Raw genomic sequence first — 13,709 nt, 5'->3', positions numbered from 1 at the left:
AAAGGTGCACTTAAAATCTGACTTCAGCTGAAAAATGTGCATATTTGCATCACTGTATATTCCTACACTCAAGAAAAACATGGGATTTCATTGCTATACACTGGTGTGGACTGCTCCAGAGCATGTGTGCATTTAAAAAATCCCAAAACAGCCGATGAGGGCTGAAAACAAATGGTGCCACAGACACACAGATGGCTAAATGGAAGCTAAATGGAAGCTCTCTGCTACCATTCCTTTGTTTTCATATTTATGAAATTAAATAGAGCTTGAATGGGCACCAGCATGGCTGGCAAGTGACCCCAAAGGGAAGCAGGGTTCAAGAAGGCAAACATAAAGGCAGAAGGAGGTTGAGGAGAGATAATTTGCTTGTGTGCACAATTAGTATATCCACATCAGCGTTTATGAAGTCCAGCACATATCAGAAAGTCAATAATCTATGCACATAATAAAAGTGAAAAATGTGTATGTGTGTATGTGGAGGAGGTGTCCACTTACACAGACAGCCTCCCACCTCCGCAAACAGCTATAGTTCCCACTGAGCAGGAGACACCAATGGCCCTCCCTCCACTGACATGCAGGTTATAGCGAGTGCCATGAACATGTAGCCCAAACCCTGCCAGTGTTCTCCACAAACACCATTCTGCCCTCCATCCAAGTGAAGGCTTTCATGCAGAGACAATTTCATCCTAGATGTTCTGTTTTTCCTCCAGAATAGATATCCCAGGGTTCCTCAATTTGCATGACTCCACCCACTGCCTCTACCTTAACCCTTAACCTTTCCTATCTCTTCGTATGGCACACAGTTAAAAGAGGAATTGATCAGCAACTGAACAAGAGGTTTGGGCTACATTGGGCTACATGATTTACAAGAGTTGTACTTGACCTACATCCGGAGAGCACTGTTAACCCAACCAACGATGGATCTGGACCAAACTTGCCATGGATAATGGGACTTGCAATACCTTCACTGATACTGTGACTCCCACCAACAATGGACTGGGACCAAACTTGGCACAGAGAAGCCCCATGACCAACTGAACATACTGCAGGGGTTAGTGAGAATGGACTTTGATTTTGGGAGTTGTAGCTCACCTGCATCCAGAAAGCACTGGACCCAGCTGAGGTCAGATCTGGACCAAACTTGGCACACAGACCCAACATGACCAACTGTGCACACATGTTGGGGGTGATTGACTTCAGATTTGGCAGTTGTAGTTCACCCTTATCCAGAGAGCCCTAACCCAGCCAACGTATCTGGACTAAACTTGGAACACAGACACAACATGGCCAACTGAGAATACTGGCAGGGTTTGGGGGTGATTGCCCTGGGAATCTGGGAGTTGTAGTTCACCCTCATCCAGATAGCACTTAACCCAGCCAATGATGAATCTGGGCCAAACTTCTGTGATATTATCTCAAAATAAACAATGCCTTCGTCTAATAACCTGGGCACTGCCGGGTCCTCAAGCTAGTAATAATAATAATAATAATAATAAAGAAAACCGGCGGGTTTCCTGCATCCATTTTGCAGATTTCTAAAATCTGCTACAAGTGAACCTGTCAGGATGCCATGGGACTATTTACCAGGACTGACAGCTGCGTGTCTGAACTTTCCTTAAGGTACCACAATTTTTAAACTCACTTCTTTGTTCCACATTATGAGGCTATCTGGAAGGGCTCTTAGGTTTGTCACATTCCCTGTACTGAAGCTGACCAACCAAGCAGCTAATTCTTATTTTGCCACTGAGAATATGGGGCAATGCCTTTCATTGCAGCTGACTAACTTGGTTGTGGAAGGCCAGCCACACAATTTCATACCTCTTTTTTCCAAGTTCTTGCCATCTTGCCCCATTCCCCTGCTTCAGCCAAGCAAAGCAACTGCCTCATTGTGAGGATTAAATGCATGTGAGGACAAATTATTGCTGTAGTTTTTCACAATTAAGGAAGAAAATGCATATTCATTGACAATATTTTCATATTATTCAAACAACACAATTTGTTGTGGAGGAATTCTTTTGTATAGAAAAAGTATGGGTTTGTGTGTGTGTGTGTGTGTGTGTGCTTTTCCAGTTTGCATAACCAAATTTGAAGCAAAGGCAAGACCGATCCAGGATTTCTGCATCTTTTGTAACCCCGCAGACTGTATACTTTGATATTCTCAGGCAAATACATACACTTAATAAACAAGGCATTTGCTCTTTTCCCACGTATAAAATAAAACAGCCATCCCTTTCCTAACTCACAAGATGCAGAGAACATCAAAGGAGTCCCTTCCTCCTGCTGTTTTAATAATCACTATAAAAATGGGAGGTTTGCAAGTTTAGTTTTTATGGAACTGGATCTCCCTGCCTTTAAATAACTATTTACAGGAGATGTACTTTCAAGTAAAGACCACATATCTGCTTAGCAAAATGGATAAGCAAATTGGTTAGCTAACACCCCAAGCTAATAAATGCCATTTAAGTGGCCATCTGAGCGGGATTAGACAATCAAGGGCTATTTATCCCACAAATAAAAAGGGAGAACATTCCTGTTCAGGTTTCAGTGAGAAAGAACTGCCACTAGATACGTTCCGACCTGCTCCCACACTAACGGGCTGAAGCCACATCAGCCTTCATTCCTCTATTCACTGGCCACCATGTCCTGCCGATCTTACCATGTTAGTTCTAGGGGTGATGGTGGAGTCAGGAATTACAGTTCATCCTCAGCTGTGTTCCCAAGGAATGTAAAACGCTACAGTGCTGTCAGCACCATCTCATACAAAGGAGGCAGTGGCTTTGGTGCTAAAGGGTTAGGCTTTGGGAGCAAGAGTCTTTGTGGCGTTGCATCTTGCCGGCCCAGAATTGCACTTGGTACCTACCAGCCTGTAAAATACGGATACAATTTGGGAGCCCCGAGTCTTGGATATGGCTATGGTATGCCCAGCTTTGGCTATCGGTTTGGTGGAGTAAGTGGGCCTCGCCCAGCTGGTATTGCACCTGTCACAGTCAACCCACACCTTCTCCAGCCTCTGCACTTAGACATTGACCCCAGTGTCCAAATGGTGAAGCAACAAGAAAAAGAACAGCTGAAGACCCTCAACAATAAATTTGCATCATTCATCGACAAGGTGAGTTCTGTGAGATCTCGGGCCGCATTTGTGACAATGTATGTAGGTGTTTCAATGGAGAGATGTACCAATTCTACAAATTAAAAAATCAGGAAAATATATTTTATATACCAAGAATATGGAGGGACAATGAAATCATTTTTAATAGCGATTGTGTTTAGAAGTTTACATATTGAAATATTTCAGGCATTTTACAATTGTGTTCGGTTGGTTTGAAACACTATGAGTGTTACTTAGGGAGAGATAATTACTGAATAATTTCTTATAAGTCTTTGGAAGTAAAAAAATACAGCAGTTAACATCTACACATTTTAACTGATTTTAAAATATATTATGATATGATTTTGAATGTTTTTAAATTATATGGCAAAGTTGTCTTCTGTTCCACTCTAGGAAAAAGCCAGCACATTAAACAAAGAAACAAATAATAATGAAATAAAATATAAGTCAGATTACTGGTTCAGGCTGGTTCAGGCAAAATTGCTTTAAGATTAAAATTCACTGAATTTCCTAAAAAGCATAGTCACTGGCAATGTTGGGAAGTATAATGAACAAAAGTAACTTGTCCATAGCCTGTCCTGTGTTGCCCTTTCAAACTAACAGTAGCTCACTAAAGTTGCAGTCAGTAGTCTTTGCTATTATCTCTTAAGGGTAAAGGTTTTCCCCTGACGTTAAGTCCAGTTGTGACCGACTCTGGGGGTTGGTGCTCATCTCCATTTCTAAGCCGAAGAGCCAGCATTGTCCATAGACACCTCCAAGGTCATGTGGCCAGCATGACTGCATGGAGAGCCGTTACCTTCCTGCCGGAGCGGTACCTATTGATCTACTCACATTTGCATGTTTTCGAACTGCTAGGCTGGCAGGAGCTGGGGCTAACAGTGGGTGCTCATTCCGCTCCCGGGATTTGAACCTGGGACCTTTTGTTCTGCAAGTTCAGCAGCTCAGCGCTTTAACGCACTGAGAATTTGTTCAGATTTGCTTTCTTCTACATCTGAAATTGTGTAAACCTCACAAGTTCTTTCCATCCTGAATATGCAATTTGTGAATTGTGCTCAGCCCCCACCCCCAAGAGAAACTGCATTCTCCATAATTTTCAATGGCCACATTCAATAGGTACACAACCTTTTCCAACATGGAAAAGACCCTGGTGTGATGGCATCCAGCGGGCTCCAAGGAGGAAGCCTCCTGGGAGCATGCTATATGCCAAATTCTCCTTGTGTGATGCGGTGGTTGGTTTCATATTAAAGAGTTAAAATAGTCAAAGCCCTGGACTTGAAAGAATGAATCTGTCTTTCCTACCTTTAATCCTTCCCTACCCCAATCTTAAATTCTTTTCATTCCCCATCTGAAGAAATTCAGAGTTTTTGCAAATTTTTATTCAAATTGATTTGAAATAAAATGCCTACCCATCTCTGTTATAATGGGTTTTATTAACTCTCCACTTTCCCACTTTTGTGGGGTTCCTATGCTCATATACCCAGTGAATGTGGAGGGCTGATTGTATAATTATATATGTGTTTGTGTGTGCAAGTGTGTGTATTTAAAATATTTTTCCAAGCCTTCATTGTGTAGTACTCTGGGTATGGCAGCACAATAATTATTAAAATTTTCAAAGGTAATATTTGGCATTTCACCTGTCCAAGTTATACTAGATTATTTTGGGGAATTGTGATATATAAAGTGGCATAACATCAATATAAGTTTGAAAGTGAATATTCCACATATCATAAGTACTGATGATAACCAGTGTTATCCTTTGGGGTGGTGCAACTAGGTCCGGTTCTTGGAACAGCAAAACAAGGTTCTAGAGACAAAATGGAGCTTACTGCAAGAGCAGAAGAGAGTCAAGAGCAACATAGAGCCCCTGTTTGATGGCTTGATTCATAAGCTAAAGAAACAGCTTGAGTCTCTGGGATGTGACCGAAATAAGCTTGAGTCAGACCTGACCAGTTCAAGGGACATATTGGAAGATTACAGGAAAAGGTAAGTGGAGGTTTATACTTATCTAAGATCTAAGATATCCTCAACTTTATCTGAAAGGCTGATCTTATGTTAATGGGTGTTATTACAAGGTGCTGACGCTATTTATCAATAGGTAGATAGATTTTCCAGATGCAAAGTTTACATATATATTCTGAAAAGATTTGCAATATTTTGCACTTGGCACATATCAAGCTAGATGTCTTGTCTGCTAAATACTTAGATTGAAGATTGCCAATGAATACCAGGTTCTGTTGTCTAAATTTCAGAGGAAGGAACTGTCAAATTGACCTCTGAGAATGGGAATATTTGCTAAAAGTCCATTTTTTAGTGTAGATAAAAAGGGTGATAGGCTATGACAATCATAATCTTCAAGCTCCTATAATGTTGGCTGTTCTGTTCCATATTTATGATTTCTTCCACTGAGTTTGGGAAAAGTTACCCTATTTGTTATTTTACTACAATTTCCCACTTCCTGGAGCAGTACTTTACAAGTTGTAACCTAAAAAACTATTTTTAAATCTTTGTTTTTACAGTATAATAATACATCCAAACCTGTTCTCTTTACAGATACGAAGACGAGTGCAATCGGCGGACAAGTGCTGAGAATGAATTTGTAACTCTTAAAAAGGCATGTATTTACTCTTTAAAGGATAAATACTACATATGGAAATCAGTGGATCCCAGAAGTGTGGGCTTGAATTTCACTTCTCAGGAATTAGGAATTGGTGGATTTCTACTAGAGTTCTATCATTTACCAAATTTTGTGAAGTGGTGTTTCTAAAAAATACTTTCCTCAAAACCACTTTTAGGCCCTTTAAAACACTGCCTTTTAAATTGTGGATCCTAACCCCAATGTTGGGATTATGAAAAATTTGGAAATTTGGAGACATTTATACAAATCGTTTTGCAACAATGTGCAGTGTTTACAATGGGCTCTGCAGAAATTGCTTCAGCTGTACTCCATAAAAAATCAGCCTGCTTAGCAAGCCATGCATATGCTGATTTATTATCAGTAAATGTTAGATATTTATATCTATTTTATATATGAATATACAGTAGAGTCTTACTTATCAAACACTCGCTTATCCAACATTCTGGGTTATCCAACACATTTTTGTAGTCAATGTTTTCAATACATCATGATATTTTGGTGCTAAATTTGTAATACAGTAACTACTACATAGCATTACTGCGTATTGAACTACTTTTTCTGTCAAATTTGTTGTATAACATGATGTTTTGGTGCTTAATTTTTAAAATCATAACCTAATTTGATGTTTAATAGGCTTTTCCTTAATGCCTCCTTATTATCCAACATATTCGCTTATCCAAAATTCTGCCAGCCCGTTTATGTTGGATAAGTGAGACTCTACTGTACCTGGGATTGTGTTAAAAAAATTATCAGGCAGAAAGAGGTTGCGAGTGGAAAAACAAAAATCAATAAGCCCTTCTTTAAAAGACTCTTTACTTTGCAGCTGAATTGACTTACAGCTACAAATTTGGGCCTAAAACGAGAGAGAAAAGTCCATTATAAATACAATGGTCAGTTATTCCATTCCCCGACCATTGCCTCCCACTGTCATAAATCATTGTGATGCTATTTCAACTGTAGCCCTTTCTACACTGCCATATAATCCAGATGATCAAAGCAGATAATCCACATTATCTGCTTTGAAGTGGATTATATCTGTCTACACTGCCATATAATCCACTTCAAAGCAGATAATCTTGATTTTAAATGGCAGTGTAGAAAAGGCCTGTGTCACATTTTTGAATAGGAATTTAGGTGCTTCAATGGTGCAAATTTGTTATTGAGATTTGTGAGATCCAAAATCATGCCTTTGCTGAGCCATTGAGCTCATGAAGTAACTATAGGCCCTTCTACACTGCCATATAAATCAGATTATCAAAGCAGATAATCCACATTATCTACTTTGAACTGGATCATCTGAGTCAACTCTGCCATATAATCCAGTTCAAATTGGATAATCTGGATTTTATATGACAGTGTAGAAGAGGCCTGTGTGTCAGTCATACTTTCCCCGGTCTGACTTATCTCATAAGGATGCTATGAAGGGAAAGTGAGGGGAAAGTGGAAATGCCTAAACTGCAATCTTTGTAACCCATAAAATAAAAAGGTAATCTAATAATGTAAGTGCTTACTACATTTTTGTTTAATGCCCAGGATGTTGACTGCATATACATGCATAAGGCGGACCTGGAAGGCAAGGTGGAAAGCTTAGTGGAAGAGGTCAACTTTCTGAGGTGTTTGCATGACATGGTAATGACAGTTCCTTTACAATAGTACATCATGTGAAACCCCACCACCATCAATCTTTGTTCTTATATTGATTTATTTTTTTTAAAAAGGAGAAGAAACAGGATATAAAACACAACAGATTAATCATTGTAGAAATATTTTGACATATGAGTCCATGTGCACTTGTGGCAGAAAGAAACCCATTTGATTTTTCAGAAGAGCAAATTGTGTTTAAATTGTTCATGTAACATAACTATAGAACAGAGGTTCCCGGCCTTTGGTCTTCCAGGTATTTGGGACTTCAACTTCCAGAAGTACCAGGAGGATTGGCCAACTGTCTGGAATACTGGGAGCTGAAGTCCAAAACACCCCGAAACCAAAGGTTAGGAACCACTCCTATAGAACATTAAAAATCAGGGGACATCAGCCTTCCAGAGGCAACAATGGGAAGAACTCCTTGTTGTGGGTTGTTGCTATTAAGAGCACTAGTTGTTTTTCAAATTTAAACAAATGTTTAGGTTAGTTTCTAAGAATGTTTGTGTATGTACTTAGTGAAATGGTGGAATTACAAACATGAATAAATTAATGGTATCCAAATAATTCTGTTAACACTTGCCATTGGTGGTCTACACTATAACAAAGAAAGCTACCTGGTAACACCTAAGCCAGAAGATCATTAGGACTTCACTGAAGATCATTAGGACCTGCCAGCCAAGCTTGGCATAAGTCAAGGCCAACCCTACCACTAAGCTATTGATGCCATTAGCCAATTTATGGCCTCAGATTAGTGAAATAAATGTATTCTGGGGCTGAGATTTTCCCCTTGCTAGAATTTACCAAAGGATAGGTTGTTTTAAAGGATTTCATCTGTGCTCCATGCAGGAACTACAGGAGTTGCACTCCTGCATCTCAGATACTTCAGTTATTGTGCAGATGGATAACAGCCGGGAACTGGATTTGGATGGCATCATTGCCGAGGTCAAAGCCCAATATGAGGACATTGCAAACAAGAGCCGCTATGAGGCAGAGTCATGGTATCAGTGCAAGGTGAGGGTCCCATTCCTTAGTAAGACCTCCTCCCTGCAATTCTTGTATGGGCATAGTGCTGATTATTACAGGAAACTGATACATTCAAAAAAGGAGGTGAATTCCAAGTGAAAGTGTTGTTTAACATGAATACAGAACCATGAATTGATGGACAATATTAGCACTGTTTTGATCTTTTGGCTCCAGATGGGTGGGATTTTTTGTATTATTATTATTACCAACACTATTGGATGTGAATACATAAAACATGCAATTAATTCAATCCCATGTGAGTCGATAGGTGAGAGGCTTGTTGAAAAGAGGGATAACTTAAGCAAATCCATTTGCCATCATGACCTTTGCAATTCACGAGAGCTTTAGATGTGGCAGCACTGCCACTAAGGAATTTGTCCCTCAATGTCCATAGGTGATGCACACCAAACAGTGAAAAGTATGCTCTGTATCAATAGTATGAGCTCCAGACAATGGATGAGCAAAAGGAAGGAAGAAATGGGGGGGGGGGGGCTGAAAGCAAAATATTAGTGGAGGAGAGAAGACAGAGAAACAACTCACATCAAGATGGAACTTGTATGATCAGATCATCCCTTAATCCAATAACTGTAACTTCAGAAAACTTTAGTAAATCCTAAAATACTTAGACCGAAAAACTGAAGCGAAAAAGAAAATCAGAAGATTAGGACAATAGTATAGATCATTAAAGACTCTGACTCAGAAATGATTGTAAAGACTAAGAGACTTTTCACACTGAAACTTTGTTTTTTTAAGTATGAAGAAATGAGGGCAACAGCTGGCAAACATAATGACCACCTACGTGACACCAAGAATGAGATCATGGAGTTGAACCGTGTGATTCAAAGACTGAAGGCTGAAATTGACACCGCCAAAGGCCAGGTAATTCTAGTTTTGCTTTCTGTGATATTAATGTCCTCAGAACTATGATATTTTGCTGATCAGCACAGAAGGCTGTGAGGAAGTAGCGAGTTAGGAATAGAAAAAAGGACATTTATAATAACATACTCCCAATTAATCTTCTGCAATAGTCAGCTATATTGTCTCAACCTTAAACCTCCTCAATAGGATGGTTTAAACTATACACTGGGATTTCAGCTTGTGCAGCACACTTGCTGAATAGAGTTTATTCAAGGTGTCATTGTACAGTACTTTGAAAAGCATTTTTGCTCTTGCCCTATCCCAGCTGAGAACCATTCATTCTGCAAACAGAATATTACATTCATCCATTACAGTTGTATTGTAAGGCCCAATAGCTGAAAATGAGTATTATCTCTTTAGCGTAGCAAGCTGGAGGCTGCCGTTGCAGAAGCTGAGGAGCGAGGAGAGATGGCTCTCAAAGATGCCAAGTGCAAGCTGACAGAGTTGGAAGATGCCCTCATAAAAGCGAAGGCAGACATGGCTCGCCAGCTGCGGGAGTATCAGGAACTGATGAATGTCAAGCTGGCCTTGGACATTGAAATTGCCACTTATAGGAAGATGCTGGAAGGAGAGGAAAACAGGTATGTAATTGTATTGGTTTATTTGCCTCTTTCTCCTAATTTAGGACTCAAATTGAATGACTAAGTAAGGACTAAAGGCTGTTGCAACTTTAACTGCATTTATTTTCTTTACATGTACTAATTTGATTTGCATTTTGATATATACCAAGCTCATTCACACTCTCAGAACAAATATATGATGCAGAATATGGATTTCTTCTTTATTGTACACTTTATATTAGAGAAAATTGTATGCACAAATGTAATAATAATAATAATAATAATAATAATAATAATAATAACAACAACAACTTTATTCTTATACCCCGCCCCATCTCCCCAAAGGGACTTGGGGCGGCTTACACGGGGCCATTCCCAAACACCTTAAAAGACAGGTGAACAAAAACATTTGAATTTTGGTAGGCATGTATGTTAATGCATACACAAGGTCATGTGTGCCAAAAACGCACTTTACTTAATATGCATGCTAAAATGCATGTATTGAGAGAGCCATTTACAAAAGTATTTGTAATGAAATTAGATAGGTGAGTATTATCCTAGAGAATAGGATCAGAATTCAAAAATGGCCATAGATTGCAGAACTAGGGGGAAAATAACAGAATGAATTTCAAAAAGGATAAATGATGGATATATAGACAGTAAAATGAAATGCACAATAGGAGCATAGTGTTGAGATCAAGAGATGTAATAATATCACTTGACCCAGCTTTGGAGATCTCACCTGGAGTGTTTTGTCAAGTTCTGTACACCACAGTTAAAAAAGAATCTCGACAAGCTGAAAAATGTTCAGAGGAGGGGCAACCAAGATGGTACAGGATCTGGAAACCATTTTCTATAAGGAATGACTTAGGGAACTGGGAACATATCTAGTTTGAAGAAAAAGAAGATTGAGAGGTGATACTATAGCCATGTTGAAGGTGAAGATTCAAATTGCAAGAATTTTATGGAGAATTTTCTGACAGAGCTGTTCCATAGCTAAACAAGCTGTCTCAAAATGTGGTGAATTCTTTTTTGGAGGTCTGTAAATGGAGGTTAGATTACTACTTTGATGGTGTATTGTTTTTCCCAACCCTATGAGTCCATGATTTTTAAGTTGGTCTTTTACCAGAAATTCACAGTGCAGAAATGGGAATGAATGAATCTGGGCTCACAAGTTGTAAATTAAAACAGGGCAAATTCTTCCATATGTATTATGATGTAAGACAAAGGTAGGGGAAATGTAACTCTTGGCTTCAACCCTCTTTTCTGGAGCCAACAAGTCTTCTCTGATCTGTACCCAAAGACTTTGGACTCATTGAAAAACAATTTGGGCAAAAAATAACTTGGAAAAGCTAGAGCAGGGGCAAGCTCTGGAGGTTGTCCCCATCTGGTGAGTTGCATGAATGCTATGTGGCCAAAAGAAATGCAATATGCATTGTGAAATAGACATGTGAAATGTTTCTATTTTCTTTGAACAGGTTGTATGCTGACTCCTGTCCAGTGAATATATGTAAGTAGTCTTTTGGTTACTTTCTCCATTCTCCACCTCAACCTGATCTTTATTATGAAACTCACGCAGAATTTTCAATTTTGGAAATGGGTTAAAATTATTTGGTTTTCTTCTTGCTGCAGCTGTTTGTCGAACCCAAGGTGGACTGGTGTGTGATCCCGATCCTTGCATTGGAGGTGGATATGCTTCAAGCAGCAGAAACTTTGTCAGAAGTGGAGGCATTGTGACCAGTGGAGGAGGAGGAATGTGCAGCCCTGGCCTTGGGAGAAACCTTTCAGCAGCCAGTTGCATTGATCTGGGGAGCCCTGGCCTGCCCACTGGAGGATATAGCACCGGGAGCGCAAAAAGCTCTAATGTCAAGTTTGTGTCAACTTCCACATCCTTTAGAACAAAATATTAAAAATGAAATACACAAAGGCAACTCATTCTGAAAGGGGAACTTTATGCTTCAGTGGGGAAAGTTTAGTCTTCCAAAAAGTGCAAGTGGGAGGCCTATTTGTCTATTTCTTTCTGTTGCCAGTTATAAACAGCTGGCTACAAAAATGAGTAGATTTGTCAATTAATGTAGTACACATATATTTGTTTGCTTTTGCCAGGGCTTCTTTTTCTGCTAAGCCCAATGGAGAACAGAAGCCTGAACCCTGGCAAGGGAATATCAGGAGTGGGACATCAGAGTTATTTTGGTTTCTGCTGAGCTGTTCTCAAAGAAGCATCCCTTTAAGTCCCTAGGTTTCCCCAAAATTGAGGTACCCCGCTGCTGTTTGTCATAAGGTAGGATGTGGCTGAATGTGGACTGCTTGGCCCATTGAGTCTCAAATTGCAAGTAATATCATGAAATCATTGTGCAGATATCATGGAATTAATATACATGTGGAAATCTGTCTTTTCCCTAGTATATGGACCATTGAGTCAGTCAGCAGCACCACTACTTAGCAATTGCTTACTTCTTCCTCACCTTTTGAGTAGAAATGGGGCTCTCTTGTGGATGAAGTCCTACTACTATCTCTGTGGTTTGTATTTCTCTTTGGTTTAAGTTCTATATTTCTAATAAACATGTTCAGCATACTGCTTCCAATGTGGTGAATTCTTAGCTGTGTGAAAAGATGAATGGATACTACTGCTACATTGCTTCTGTTATATAAGAGTTGCTTGGGACCTAATGTGACCTTGTTGTTCTTGTATGCCTTCAAGTCCTTTCTGATTTATAGTAACCCTAAGGGGAACCTATCAGGTGTTTGTTTTTTTTTTTTTGGTAAAATATGTTCAGGGGCATGTCTTTTGTCTTCCTTTGAGGCGGAGAGGGTGTGACCTGACTAAAGTCAGCCAATGGGTTTCTAATGGCTGAGCAGGGATTCAAACCCTAGCCTCCAGTGTTGTATTCCAAGCAGATAACAATACTGACCTTCTGTGATTGTGGATCTCTATGTAGTCAAAATGACACCATTCATTTTAAAGAAATTGTGCTTTGAACGTGATTTCCTGCTACTTGGCAGGGGGTTGGACTGGATGGCCCATGGGGTCTCTTCCAACTCTACTATTCTATGATTCTATGAAAGAGATGGTACTGCAGAAGTATAACAAATAATTCAGGAAAGTGGGGGTTTACAGAAATTGATCCCAAATTGCTCAATAAGGACTGAACATGAGACAAATTATGTGTACTTTAAACCATCAGAAAGCAAAGGTGTTGCATTTCCAGCCACCCATGTGGCCAATTTTGGATTTTTGGGATATTTTGGATTTCCGAATTCTATATAAGGAATGCTAAACCTGTACTGGAAACAAGAAATTACCTGATCATGGGATTTGGAGACAGCAAGGAGAGAAAAAAAACAAACACTTGAAAAAAAAATGCTTAACACAGTCACTCATATCAATTACTTTTAAAATATTGGAGAACAAGGAGGAACCCATGTTTAATATTTTGTAGTGTTTTTGCTGTTCCTAGGAACATTTTATAACCTAAATTTATCCAAATTCGATTGTATTTACCAATAGCCTTTTATTGTAAAGTTTGTCTGGCATATCCATTTAGGTTGGTATACATGTAGCCATAAAACTGTAGTTATTAAAGCTATGCTAATGTTCCTTCCAATATGACTACCAGTACTGGTTCCATTAGAGCTGTACTAGTTAAACTGATGGTCCATGGACTAATGACGTCCATAAACCATCAGCTGTTGATTCCCAGTGAGTTTCAGAGAACTAAGCAAAAAATGAAAATAGAAGTTTAACACCCCTTATATGTAATAACAAAATCCAAAAAACCCTCCAAAATCTAAAAATTTCTGAATGGATGATTGAGATCAC

The 13,709-nt window shown here is 39.2% G+C and overlaps 1 protein-coding gene across 1 annotated transcript; it reads left to right on the top strand.

The window, feature by feature from the left end:
* The first annotated feature begins 2,638 nt into the window (after window positions 1-2,638).
* LOC100337545 (keratin, type II cytoskeletal cochleal) lies at window positions 2,639-11,799 on the top strand. The gene is given in 9 exon segments (NM_001293121.1): window positions 2,639-3,109; window positions 4,884-5,092; window positions 5,660-5,720; window positions 7,278-7,373; window positions 8,235-8,399; window positions 9,165-9,290; window positions 9,690-9,910; window positions 11,368-11,399; window positions 11,522-11,799. Coding segments are annotated over 9 exon segments (1,659 nt in total).
* Window positions 11,800-13,709: the final 1,910 nt, after the last annotated feature.

The sequence above is a fragment of the Anolis carolinensis genome, chromosome 2 (genome assembly GCF_035594765.1).
Source record: "Anolis carolinensis isolate JA03-04 chromosome 2, rAnoCar3.1.pri, whole genome shotgun sequence".
NCBI lineage: Eukaryota > Metazoa > Chordata > Lepidosauria > Squamata > Dactyloidae > Anolis > Anolis carolinensis.
This window is presented reverse-complemented; position numbering and strand designations above follow the sequence as displayed.